General features: G+C 39.2%; 1 protein-coding gene across 1 annotated transcript in view; it reads left to right on the forward strand.

Annotated features, from left to right (window-relative positions):
- The window catches only part of GYPC (glycophorin C (Gerbich blood group)), a 30,409-nt gene that overhangs the window by 15,130 nt on the left and 898 nt on the right, over positions 1–14,381 (forward strand). The window contains exon 2 of the mRNA XM_009887285.1: positions 11,977–12,027. Within this exon, the coding sequence (XP_009885587.1) occupies positions 11,977–12,027 (51 nt within the window). The remainder of the gene's footprint in view (positions 1–11,976; positions 12,028–14,381) is intronic.

Raw genomic sequence — 14,381 nt, forward strand, 5'->3', positions numbered from 1 at the left:
TGCCTTCTCTGTCTGCACCTAGCAAACCTCCCCCTGGTAAGAGATCGACCCACAGTCAGGCCACATGCTGATTTGGATCAGTTTGCCAATAAGTAAACCCCCCCACACCTCTTTCCGTTTGATGGGCTGGTTTTCTGCTGGATCTTCTGGAAAGGAAAAAGGTTAAGAACAAGCATGCCCTTTTCTGCTGGAATGTTGCACCCAGCTCAAATCACAACAATTCACTTTCAGCTTTCCTGTATGTGTATTTCATACATTTGGGAAAGGAGCCGCCAAAAGGCTTCACAGTAAGTCAAAAATATGTTCATCAGCGAAGTGCCATTGCAAGCATTTGTTGCTATTGAAAAATACTAGACCGTATTTCTTTGCTTAATGACACAAATTAATCCTCCATTGAAATTGCCAGGGCTGTCCAAGCTGAATCTGGCTTTAAAGGTTTAAAATATAGTCCAAACTGTAAAAATGTAGGATTCCAACCAAAAAAGGAGCTGAAAAAAATCTCAGCAATGTCCCTTTGGTTTTTCCTTTGCTGTTTAAACCACTAAGGACATGGTCTACAAGCTTTGAAAGGGTTGCCAAAAAATTGGCATTTTTTAAATTGGTGACCAAATATGAAAATTGTCCAAGTACTCACTGCTACATCTGTTTTCAGTCCAGTTTCCTAATTAAATGAGTCTTATGTGTTCCTGCTGTCTATCTGTCTGCTTAATCATCTGCTCATCCATCTGCCACTTCCCATCAAAAACTTTTGGATCCACTGGCCAGTTTCAACCAGATTTGAAAGAAGCAGAAGCCTCAGAAATTATTATCGTTCTCCAAGTTGTATGAAAGTCAACATTTGTCTACAGAGAGCCATTCAAGTGAGCGGTACCACAAAAAGGACTCCTTATTAGGATACTAAACTAAATGGAGTTCTTTTCTAGTTAGGAATGTAATCGCATCAAATTTTGTCATGATAAGATTGCTTGCATAAACATGACTGCAACTTAACAGGCAAAAGCAGAGTGTAAGACACTATTTAAGCACCTGTAGGTGAAATCTAGCCCTTCTCACCAGCACATGTTGAAAGCTCTGTGAAAAGGCTCTGACTACCTTAAAGAAAGGCTAAGCATTCAGCACAGGCTTTGGAAAAGGATGGTTAAGCAATTCTAACAGTAATGGTTGGGATTTATTTTCCCTAGACTCCAGAAATCTAGGCTTCTAATCTAAGCTAGTCTTCCAGGTTTGATGCTTGGTTGATGGGAAGAGAAATTCCCACCCCATCCCCTAGGATTCATCATCCCTCTGTTGGAGCTGAACAGATCTCCATGCAAGAAGGCATGTCAGAATAGACTAGAATAGAATAGAATAGAATAGAATAGAATAGAATAGAATAGTTCCAGTTGGAAGGGACCTACAGCAACCATCCTGTCCAACTGCCAATTAGCATCCTCTGCAGCACCTGTGGAGACAGTTTAGGTCACATATACTCCCTTCCAGTAGTCAAACATCTCACCAAGGTGGTTATTAGCTCTCCACCTACACAGTACTTACCGTTCATGTTTCATTAGGAGAGAGAAACATTAGTAATGAGTTGTTAATGAATCTCACAACAATGTAAGTCCTATGCTGAAAAACATTCAGTATGTGGCTTCAGTGGGGATTTTTTCATGCTCAGCTCTGTTCAGTATGTGTTCAGTATGCTATTTGTCAAATAATGCCAAAAAACTATCCTAAAATAATAGACAAGCAAGACTTGTTGGGTTTTTTTTCCCCCTCTTTTTAACAATTATTGCACAACCTGTCTAGAATTGCTCAGATGAATGACAGATGGTAAAGAAGTTTTGCTAAAATAGCTCAACTCAATTCAGAGAGCTTGGACTGATACATAAAGGTTTTTGAGATAATAAAATGGGCTTTGTCTTTTTAAGTGGAGAAGATATGCAAAAGAAATCTGCATATTCATTGCAGAATCCTTGGAAAACGAGAAATGTTGTTGCCCTGAGCCACTATTTGCCTTGCAAGTTTCTAAGGTGTTTCAATATGTTTTATTTGTTTAATATGCTCAATATTTAAAGCAGTAGGAAGATTGTTTCCACTACAGATATCTCCATTAATAATATTAACCTCGTCAGTGCTCCAGGAAAGATCTTTGTGTCCCTAAAGAGCATATGCTAAACATCCTGACATTTCCACTTGCAATGCTTAGTAGACAGTGCCTTAGGCAAGCACTGCTGTATGAGCTGGATGTAGCTGAATACAATTCATATCAAATAAGCTAGGGGATGGAGGACAGAGAGCTCCTGTTTCTAAGAATTGTCACCTGTCAAACTACTTTGCTACAAAATATTGGTGGTGGAAATAAGACATAAAGGAAAAAAACTGCCCATGTTCGGCACTACATTCTTTGAATTGTCAGAATAATATCTTTGTGCATAACTGCAGGCTTTCACCACTTTCTAGATGACATCACCTGCAATTTGATCATATCACCTGTAATTTAAGCCCAAGGTCAAGCTTTTTCATCTCGAAACAAGAAATAGACATTTATCAGCCTTAATAGAATAATAGCCATGTTTCTTTCCTTGCATGTCAGTGCTCATTAAAACAAGTTTTCTGCCAGCAACAGAACCAGTGAAACATTCTTACTTTTGGATTTATGTCTCTGCCCTCTAAATCCCACTCCCAGCATACGCTGCCTCCCTCCCGCAGCAGCCCCCCATGGGCAGGGGAAGCACCTTGCCGTAGCTCCTCTGAACTGACGTGCGTGATGACTGGCAAGAACGGGGTGACTGGAGAACCGGCTGCTGCTAAAAAGAACTTAAAATTGCTGAGTCCTCACTGCCTTTCCTTCACTGCTGGACTACTTTAGTCTTCCTTTTCTCTCCAGCCTAGAGTTTTCCTGAAAGTTGAAGCAAAGTGCTTATCTTTGCCTGCTCTTCCTTTAAGAACAGTTAGGGTTGAGTAATGGAGTCAAAACTTGAGAAGGTTACAAGGACAGGCACACAGCAGGAACAGAGAAAATCAGTGCAAAAATGCTGCCGAATGTATTCGATTGAAATGTTTCAAATACTAACAGTTCAGTCTGTCCTAGTCAGGGGGACTAATTTTAATTAATGTTTGCCTTCAATAGTGCCACATGGATAAAAAGGGTATGTTTCAAATGTAAACTAAAATCTAATCTTAAGAAGTTATTAAGGTCATAAAATCAAGCACAGCAACGTTAAGAAACACAGAGATCACCTTATCCTCTGATGACACGGTCAAAATGCCTGAGAGTCGGGACTGAGGCTGGTAGACTTGTTAAGTACAAATTAAAAGCACACCTTGGTAAATTATTACAAGCAGATTCGCAGTTAAATTGTCTTACTACATCATATAACCATTTACGCAAGGGATTGGGAAGGAATTCGCATGTCCTCCAAGACCTCTTGGCCTCTGTCTTTCCACTGAAACATGCTGGCTCAAATTTTTATACTTAGGTTTCTAACATGCAACGTTTAGGTCAGGGAGGTGTGCTTCTTTCATGCACTGTTTCTCAAGAATTGCAAGTTAAGTGTCTTTCACAGGTTGTCAGATGGGCTTTCACTGTATCCATAGTCAGCGTCTTTCATAACCTGTGATAATTTGCAACATTTGCGATGGTTAATCAATTAAGCCAGTGACTCCTTTCCATTCAGCTTTGATCTCAGTGAATGAGCAAATGGCTCTTTTGTTCCCATTTTGATTCAGCAAAAATGACTAGAGCTTGAAATTGTTAACTTTGGAGGAAAGACAAGCAGAAATCATTTGGCAGATTCGCTGGTTTTTTAGTGTTTCTTTCAGGACTAAAAAGCCCTCAAAAGGAGCACACTATTCTGATGAAGAGGGGGGAGGGGGGAGGAGGAGGGACACATGCAGGAAAACGTCCTGATCATGGACTGTACCTTATGGATTGATTCATACCCCATTTGTCACTCCTCCTTTAATGAAGCAATACCAGGTCAATTTATCTTCCCCAGCAAGATGTTGTACATTCGAAGCGTGAGCCGACTTTGATGGTTGTGGAGGAAAAATGTAAATGATGGCCTCGTTACATTAACAGATCTCCATGGAAAGTGAGGAACTTTTTGCAGTGATGTGACTATAAACATGAGCCAGACAAAACAAGGCACAACTTGCAAGTTGCCACATGCAGCATTTTTTGAAAAAGATTAGACCTTCTTCCAGGTCCACACACTTCATGCACCCTTTCTGCCATAAGAAGGCAGAGTTTGCTCTTCAGACATTGAGCAGCTCTATAGGAGCACAGCAAACCCTGGCCACTATGCATGAGCAGCAAGACCACCACTGGGTGGACCTTGGTGGCTTCCCACATCCCATCTCTAAAGACAAGATTTCTACAGCATCCTTTTGTGAGCTTCATTGCCTCCTTAGTAAGGAGCTCCAGAGTTAGTGGAGGCAGCTCTTTCCTCTAACTTCTACTCTGCTCTGGGTTTCTTCTGCTGACCCTGAAACCTTCACATCCTTCCTGATGCTCTAAGGAGCAGACAAATCCATCTGAATTTCTGTGTCAGTTTTTTGCTGTATACGTACATCAGTGTGAATACACAGAACACATTAGATATCTGTTACCAGAGGGGACATGGGCCAACAATAAGCGGTCTCTCAAGTACTGTGCTGTATGGGAACTTTAAGGTTGTAACATTTATAGTACTTCTAAAGGAGGATTGCCATTTCAATGCTGTTACTGGATGCATTTTGCTTGATTGTCATTAGAGTCAGTGGTTGGTTTTTAGGCAACCTGAGCTAAGGAGCTAAAGTACTTTAATGTATGACTCTAGTAAGTGCAAACAAACAAAAAAAAAAGACGACTGTGTGGTTTGAACTAAAAGATGAACTTGGGTATTTTTTCAGTTCTTTCTGGGAATAAGCAGAAAAGTTTAATTTAACTAAAAGATCTGTATTTTGTTTAGATTATGTAATCTTTTAAAACACAATCTTCTTTTTTTTAATTTATTAGTTAAATTTTTGATTTCAAAATACAGAACATCTCTTCAGTTTTTAAAGATCCTTATTATTTTTCACCTAAAATAATTTCCCAAATTTCTTGAACATTTTCTCCTTCTCCCTCTTTTCATTAAGGGATATCATATGATTATTTTTTGACAAGCTGACTTTTAGAGTATCTGTCCACCTCTGATTTTCCCTAAGACCCAAGTGCAATTCAACTTCCCAAAAGAAGGAGAAACTGTGTGAGTGAAAACATTACTCCCTCAAACACTGGAAAACATGTTTTCTTTTATTTACTTTATAACATTCTATAATATTTTGCTGAGAAAAATATTTTGAATATTTTGCTGACACTGTATATCAGAATTGAAAGTGAACTGCTAGGATTATGTGGCAATCCTAATCTAATTAAACTAATTTGATAATGCCCCTTTATCCTCACTGTATTACAAAGCATGAAAAGTCTTAAATAGACCTTTATTTTAATAGAATGTGTCTGGATTTTTGTCTTCTCAGAATTAATGACAAAGTACTTGCTAGCTAGGATAGCAAGAGGATGGGGCCCAGATTTTAATTTTGTAGATATTTTTAATCGGCATGATTTTCCTTACATTTGGAGCACAGTCCATTTCATTACCCTAAAGATCATGTGGTTATTGTTGTATGTCACCATTATTGTCCTTATAATAATTTAGTATATAAATGGTAGCCAAATTATTCTGTCTCTTGTCCAGATTGACAGATGAGAAACTGTTCCTTAATTTTGAAAGAGCAGCCTTGATGTGTTTCATTATCTAATGGGAGATGGTGATGGCTTTTTCAGCAGAATGTGTCAAAATGATGGGTTCACGCTGATGACCCTTCAGGATAAGAGATGCCAACTCTGGCAGGGCACTGCACACTTACTGGCAAATATTAAAATAGGTAATGACTTTTTTTTTCTAATCCAGAAAAGCCTCAGTGCAATGCCTCTGATAGCGTAACACAGGCCAGAGAGCAGCTTGAACAATTAACATATTTTTAACACGAAGTTTTCAGAAGTTGGTTCAACTCATTTTTACACATGCAGCTGCAGTGAACCAGTTCTAACTGTAGCTTGTAAATTAAATCAGTATGCTAAGGTTAATAGATTAATGATTTTCTCATGAATGCAGTGTGTTGGCAAGGCACAAACATAAACCAAAGGGCAAGGAGGACATACCACAGTTGCATAAACAATGGAGATGTTAAGAGTTCATTAGTTCTTCCATACTAAATGTGTGGTAAGAAAAGTCTTGCATCAGTGATGACAATAGCAACACATTAAGACCTGCTTTTACAGTGAAGGGGAATGATGACTGCAAAATAGCATACAAAGAACAAAAAGAGCCCCTGGGAATGGAATAGTTGTAATAAATAAATTTTTATATACACAATATTAAAAAGTAAAAAATTGCATAAATTATAGTAAAGGTTTTTAACAATTGCAAAAGTGTCATGGTGGACTCTGTAGATTCCTCAATACTCTCAGAAGTTTAGAATGTTTTACCAAACCAAATTAAGTAAGTACCTTACTATCATCTTCAGTGGAGGCAATTAGATCAGTGATGATTTTTGAAACCCTGCCTAAATTCTTTAGGAAATAAGGCAATCTTCCTTTAAAATTACAACTTTGTTAAAATAAGGCAAAATCAGTATGATATGTTGTGTTAGGTCCACTGATACAAACCAAAAAATAGACAATAATTTACAGACTCGGAAGTCACTCAGTTTGAACATCTCCCTTGTTTACTGGAAGTGCACAGATATATAGTACTAATGTTCAAGACAAAACCACTAAAAGACAAAACCACTAAACATTTAATAACATTCTAAAAACGCATTTCAGCCTACAGACTGTTTACACATCACTTCCTGCAACAACATGGTCAATATTTGGGGTGGTTCTGCAAAGCACATCCATGGATATACCTGCTTTTCCTCATCTGGAAAAGTCCCACTGGCAGCAGTGTTTTTCATAAGGTGGTTAGGTGAGCTGATTAAAGATGAAATCTTACAGTGCATTTCCTAGTCTGCACACCTAAGAAAGTCCAAAGAAGGAAATGACTGCCCTAAGGAGCTCAGCTCATCATTCACAGGAATTGAATGAATTTCAAGCACTTCTTATGCAATGAACAGGCACATCAAGAGAGAATATGGGCTGCCCAAGAAAGCACTTAGAGACCTGCTGAAGTGTAATTTAGCAGCCAAGGCTTTGTCTGAGATTGTAACCACAAGCAGGCAGCAATGGAGCATCATGATAAGGGATGGCTTAGGTTCCTAAGAATTGAAAACACAAGCTTGTGGGTAGGAAAATCCTGAAAGGCAGGAGCAGGAGCAGCGCTGCCTGACTGGTGTTGAGTGGCTTTGAAAACTGTGTTGTAAAAGCCGCTTATCACACGTAGATATCTGTACACTCACTCAACTTGACTCGCCCACTCCAAAACAGCAGTATCACCCACAGCTGCAAAGAAATCGTGACAACGTGAGCTGTAATCTCAGGATTTTCTTTCTATATTCAACACTACGTAGCAGTAAGCACTTGTCCAGCTTTAGTTTGGAGCTTTATCTTAGGAAATGAGACACACTGAGAAGTTTGGGGTACAGTCTATGTTATCACATCTAATTGCCCTTGTGGATTACACAGCAGAGATTTAGTAGCTTGCACCAGTAGATTAGATCTATCCTGTAGGATGATTCCCGTGCGTTCATATTAAATGTGCCAAATGGGGATCCCTTTGCAGGTACAGTTTTCCTTTCATGCCTTTTCTGTAGGTAAATCCATAACAAACAAACAGGTAGGTACTTAAATTGCTAACTACAGTGCTGACTGCAAAGCCACTAGGGGTGCAAGTACTGGATTTTTTTTCTGGAAACATCTTTAGCGGGAAAAAATGATGCCTGAAAAATTAGAAAGCTTGAAACTGTGCAAATTTACTCCATCTGTCACAGACAGTTGTCACAGAAGCACATTAAGGTATTGTTTTCTGCAAGCAGCAGGATCTGAAATCTCTGCTTTCTATGCTGGATGGGAGGAAATATTTTGGGAACAAATATGCCCCTTCCCATCACCGTGTAAGTTGAATTGCTTGTCAGTTTGGATGTCTTAACATGGTTACACTTCTAAAGTAGCTCACTGATAAGTCTTGGACCTTTATCAGGATTCTCACAATATTTCATGTTTTCCTTAAAGACCTGTTTCTTGGTGTCACAAAATCATGCAAAAACCTTATTTTTCATCTACAAAGCTCATTTGGTCTTTGGTGTTGTAGAAAAGGGCTGGAAAGTAAGATTTGAATGAAGCTCAGGTATGAAAGAAAGGGCAAGTTAAAGAAGTTTTAAAATATTTTAAAGCTGGTATCATAATTTTTGAGTAGGAAGTGACTTACAGCTTTTAGTGGCTCAGATTTGTAATTTAAAGGACAAAAGAAGCTACTACAACTGTCAGGAGAAGTGCATAGCGAAACAAGGAGAGTGCTGAACCTCAAACAAACTTTTTTACTGCTGGACCTGCCTCCTTGAAAAGAGTGCTCCTCAGCCAAAATGCAATGGGATCAGTTTAAATTAGAAAAAAACTATCAAAATTAATAAAAGTCAAGTTTTATTGGAAGATCATACCTGGAGGAGTTGGTTTCACAAATCTACCAACAAATTTAGCTGGAAAAACTCACCACTGGCCACGTTAACATAAGAGCTAGTTGTACTGGCTTTTCACCTTTGAAGCACAAAGCCAGAGATCTGCTTGCAGTGTTGAAGTCAAGAATATTCCCGGGGCTTTCAGAGGCTGCTGACTTCTCATCATGTTTTTATTGATGAGAATGAGACAGGTAGCAATTGTTGTTCTGTTGCAAAATTCCTTATCTGTAAGTTTATGGCAGAACAGGAATTTGATGAATTTCAGGTCATGGCACAAAGGCATTTCTTTCCCTTCATTCTGGCTTTTAGAAACACACTTTCCAACAACAGGCAATTTGATTTGTATGTTCTATTCTTGATTTAGCCAACCCCTTCTGATGGCCAGAGATTTTATGAAAAACAAGTTTTCTCACAGTCTTTTGATTTCTGTATGTCATGGTAACCAATGGCACTAAATAACAACACTGTCTAAACACTTTCGGGACCAGATTGGAGCTCTGGACAGGGGCCAGTGTAACTGTAAGAGGAAGTTTTGCAAGGACAATTTAGCAGCAGATAACACAAAAGATGTCCTTGAAACAAGGGAAAATAACCAAAACAGGTGCAACAGCAGTTACTGAAACACAGACCTCTGAGCGCTCTGCACACGAAGAAGAGCAGAATAAAGAAGGTACAAGAAGACCAAAGCCTACAGCCATTGCTCAGCTAAAAATTCCTCCAGTATGTTGGATATCTTTTCTGCCTCAGAAAGTGACGATTCAGGCCCACAGCACTGTAATGTATTTCTCACATAGACTAAGCTGAAGTTAAAGAAAAAATGCTGAGGTTCCTGGCCAAGCATGGATTCCCATCTGGATGTTGTCCCATGTGGCTGCTGTCCCACCCCTGCTCTGGGAAGAGGGGCTCATTTCATGAGCACATGCCTTGCATTTTCCTCAGTCATGTTTCATGAAGGGCGATACTGCTTGAATTTTGAATGACACTGACACCTTACTCCCTGCCAGCAATATTGTGATATTGCAATGTATCACATAGCTATTTTTGGACAAAGTGAAATTTTGGGGACTCTGAGACAGGCACTGAGGGTCCCACTCTCCCCTCCATCATCCTTGCTCTAAAATGATCTGGGGAGGAGACCCTGGAAACTTCTGGTGAGTAGCTGCCGTGTCCTGGCACTCAGGATGATGCAGCAAAAGGCCATCTGGGAGGATAGGAAGCACTTTCTGTGGTAAAAAATCGACACACAAAGAAGTCAGCCTCTCGTGCTTGCAGTAAAATGGGAACTGTGGTAGTGAAGCCCCACCACAATGTTAGCTGGTTGCTGAACGGCACAGCATCTTCAGCTTAACAGATCAGTGCTAACTACACGGCAGCTAAAGATGGGTCCAGCAGCCTTCTGAAAACTTAGAAAGTACAGTATGGAAATGAAAACTTTTCTGCAAAGTGATGATACTGTAATCCATTATCAAAAAGCACTTTGCTGGCAAGTACTAGAGATAAGGCACCTGCCTGTTATCTGAATCTGAGAGGCACCTGGGAACCACAGGAAAGAAGCAGAGAGTTACTCACATACCTTCTTATAATTAAAGGGATAATGATTTGATCTGGAATTAATGTTTGGAAGCAAGCTGCGTGGCTAGGGAAGCACTTTAGAATTCACACCTTCAAGTATTTGATTGCTGTAGAGGAGCCTGCTTTTTTGGCATGCAGCATATACTTGGTGTATGAAGAAATACGGAACAGTTCGACCTTGAAGCAATTAATCTCTTCTGAGGCACATGGGTTTTGAATGGACGTAGACATAATTAGAGTTTTTAAATTACACAAGGCGTGTTCAATCTTTCCATCAGCATATAGCTGGATGAAAATGTGGGAAGGATCTCTGGGCAAGAAGAAAGGACTCCTCTTTTCCAGAAAAAGCACCTCCCATGTTTGGGAAGAGAAGGATCCTTTAAATCACAGCTCTCCGCTGTTTACTGCAATTTGATATAAGAGGCCGGACATGAGTAAGGAGAAAGCTGCTCATAGTGTCTTATCCTTGCATCATCTGTCACAGATTTAGCAAAAGGAGAGCCACATATCAGCTATAGTGCCACTGTGAATTTATAGAAGGATTTGGAATTAGCATTTTTACCTTTTCCAGAGAACTTTTCTATCCACTGTATTTACGAAAGGGAAACAAAAAAAGACCTCACATAAAGCTATTTGCCTTATTTGGAAACCAATATAATTTAGAATTATATAAATAGTACAGTAATAAACAAAGAAAGGAGTGCCCTGTCATAAACCTAGCATGGGAAAACTCCAGGAGTTCATCACCTTCTCAAACATCCACGTAATTCAGGACTGATACCAATGACATGAAATAAGGAGCAGAAAACAAGATCAAAATTGTACCCTGGCCAATTACAGAGAAGCTAGTGAAGAAATGCTTGTCTATATGAATTTACTTTCATTTAAGGTCTATATCAGATAATGAGAGAAAAATACGTATTGGTTTTTAGGATTTTTTTTTCCTTTCCCCTTTAAAACACTTTGGCTATTCATTAGTTGTTTGGAATATTTTTAGTAAGTGCTATAATTAAGACCAAAATGTAATTCAAATTCTGACTGCTCTTTCAGCAGCTTACAGCTTTTCAGACCAATTTCTTCTTAAAAAGACATGGTCAGGTACTTCTTTTTTGCATTTAAATTGCAAAGTTATCTTTTTTTATAAATTATAATCCGGTAAAGAACATAATTTGATTTATCAGCACCTAATTCAGACTTACTCTATGTGACGACTGTGTTTTATACCACACACATAACAGGCTTGCCTTGATTCCAAATGCAGGTTTAAAAGAAAACAAATGTTAAGATTAAAAACAGGATATTGCAGATAAATAATACTAATTGAAACCAATAGAACCAGATTAATTGGCATCAAATCAAGAACCAGACCATACTCTGAAGAGCCATAAATGGGAAAATAAATAGGCACCAACATTTTTTCCCCCAAACTGCCTTTCTGAGAGTAATCACAGGACCTGAACACTCTTAATTTAATCATTCACTGGAGGACGTTACAGGTAAGCGCTCATAATAAACAGTAGGTGTTTCCCTGAGGGCCATGATAGTTTGCATAATGTGCTAGCTATTTATTTTCCAGTGTTATGGTGACAGAAAACTGTTACAGTACAGCTAATTCTAATGAGATGTTTCATAAATATCTTTTGCTAACGAGAGATCTTGTTTAAGTTCTGAGTTTCAGAGGTTAAAATAATACAGCACCACCAGTACAGTCACTGCTGTTACATATGATCCAATTCCTTTTTCTTTAATTAACTTTTGTATGTTCTAATCTATTTATAGATGGAGAAATTGAGAGCCCCACAGCTGGAACAGATGTGGCTGTTATTGGAGGTAAGCAGCAGACCATACTAAGCAGCACCATTAAAATTAAAATAGCGGATTGGTTGATGTCTTGCGTTTTGCAAAACCCCAACTTTGCTGACAAGACAACAGGAGTGGCACAATTAGAGTTAATTAGGCCAGTGGGAAATCTGCTCCCAGAGGGGCTATTGGCAAGATAACGAGATGAGATAATGAGCATAAACCATACAGTGAGCGCTACCATCTCCATCCCTTTCCTCCTTTTAAGACAAAATACGTAAGAGTCCAGCAGGAAAGTCAACCTCTGATATTCTTCATTATTCACTGGACCAGGTTGTTACTTAATATAAAACTGGTGTAGTGCCTTTGATTTGAGCCATGCTAGCTCATACCAGTTCACCCTTTATTTTTACAGAACATACCACGGTGCATTTCCTGGTGTTCCATTAAAGCTCTCTCATGCATTTAAACTAAATACAGTTGTCAGAATAAATGAGCAAAGCTATGTTCACAGAGAGAACCTGCCTTTTTATTTTTATTGTGTTTGTTCATTTCCATGCTAACGCACTAATTTCAGTCATTCACAAGGGGGTATACCAATCATTAGTGCAAATTGGTGAGGTTCTGCTATATTTCCCTCAGGTCCCATCTCCTGTAACTTTAATTTCAGCTTTCTATGAACAAGTAGCAGGTAAATTGATTTGTACTTAGTCCCTTAGGCTTATTAATATTGTGCTGCATCCAAAGCCTGTTAAAACCTCCGGTGTCAAGGGATATACCAGTGAGGTCCTAAAAATTGATGAAGCTCCCACTGCAACTATGATATTATTGTAAACCTAAAGTTCTTTGTATAAGCAGTTTTATTTCTGCTAGCAGTAACTTCACTTTCCAGAACCAGACACCATAAAATCTGTGGGATAACATTGCAGACACATTTTTTAAGACAGAGTTATCATTTTTATTTACCTTGCTAATGTTCTCTCTATTCCCCTGTTTTCATGCCAATAGGGTATCCCCACGCAGTTTACTGATGCTGATAAGTCTAAAGCTTTGGGGATACTCGCTTCTGCCACCCGTCTTGAATACAGGGGACAGAAGAGAGATACTGTCTACACACCACTCATTGTCTCTGCAGAATAGTAGACATTTCCAGGGAGCAATTCATCTGATCAAACGTAGGAATTCAGTTCTAGAAGAGGAATCACCCCACACACACTGTCCACTGACAGCAGAGGAATCACAGAATCATAAAATCATAGAATACCAGGTTGGAAGGGACCTCAAGGACCATCTGGTCCAACCTTTCTTGGCAAAAGCATGGTCTAGACAAGATGGCCCAGCACCCTCTCCTGCAGAATCTTAAAAGTGTCTGATGTTGGGGAAAGCCCAAGGGGAGTAACTCAGATGGAGCCTCATGAACTACAGATGCCTACAATGAATCAGATTAATTCTTACTTATCGCATCCTCACAGCAGCTTCATGCTCCACGTATGGGATTTTCCTAGGGATGTCCTATTCTGGTGCTTTTCATTGTGTTTGATATACTCTTGGAGTCATGTGAATGTAGAATCAGCTCAGTATCATGTACTTGTACAGAATCATATCTAAAGAGTTTATAAGCACATCCCAGTTGTATCCAAAAGTGTTAAAAAAATCACACAAGTTGAATAAATTTCAAAATATTTCATTTATTTTCAGGATTCTTAAGTGAACAATTTCATCTGGAGGGAAGGGGATACAGCTTGTAATTTTTCAGCAATAGACTTCTCAGGGGTTCCTCTCTTTTATGGACTTTTATCTTTCACGGCAGAAAAGCAAGAAAAGGAAAGGGCTCTGGGAGCCCTGGGAGAGTTCTCTGCAAAACCAACCCTGGAACATGGGTTTACTTTCCTTCACTAGGAGTGCTTCCATTCACCATTTAGTCCTACGCACATTTGGGTTACCTACAGAAATTTTTGTCCAGTCAACACATTGCTAGTAATTAGCCATAGTCCAGGAGACAGGAAAGATCTACCCAGAATCCCTTCCTCCTCCCAGGTGTTACTTGCACATTCATTACAATCAGCCTTCCTTAATTAGAACACAGCATGAAATGGCAGCTTGCAAATACAGAGCAGTACTGCAGTCACATGGATCCAGCTATTTGTTGAACATCTCCTAAGAAATATTCAGTACCCTGAACTCCTGAAAGTGAGTGCACTCACGGAGGCAGGGTCGGGTTGCCTCCAAACTCCCCTGGGTATATGTTACCAGAAGGATGAAAGAAACCTATTGGTTTTCCTTTATGTTTTTTTATTTCTCCTCATTTTTTAATGAACTTTTAACTCCGATGAGTTCAACCAAATCAAGCCATTGATTTGAAAGAAAGTTACTGAGACTTTGAT

This window comes from Charadrius vociferus, unplaced genomic scaffold (assembly GCF_000708025.1).
Source record: "Charadrius vociferus isolate BGI_N301 unplaced genomic scaffold, ASM70802v2 scaffold385, whole genome shotgun sequence".
NCBI lineage: Eukaryota > Metazoa > Chordata > Aves > Charadriiformes > Charadriidae > Charadrius > Charadrius vociferus.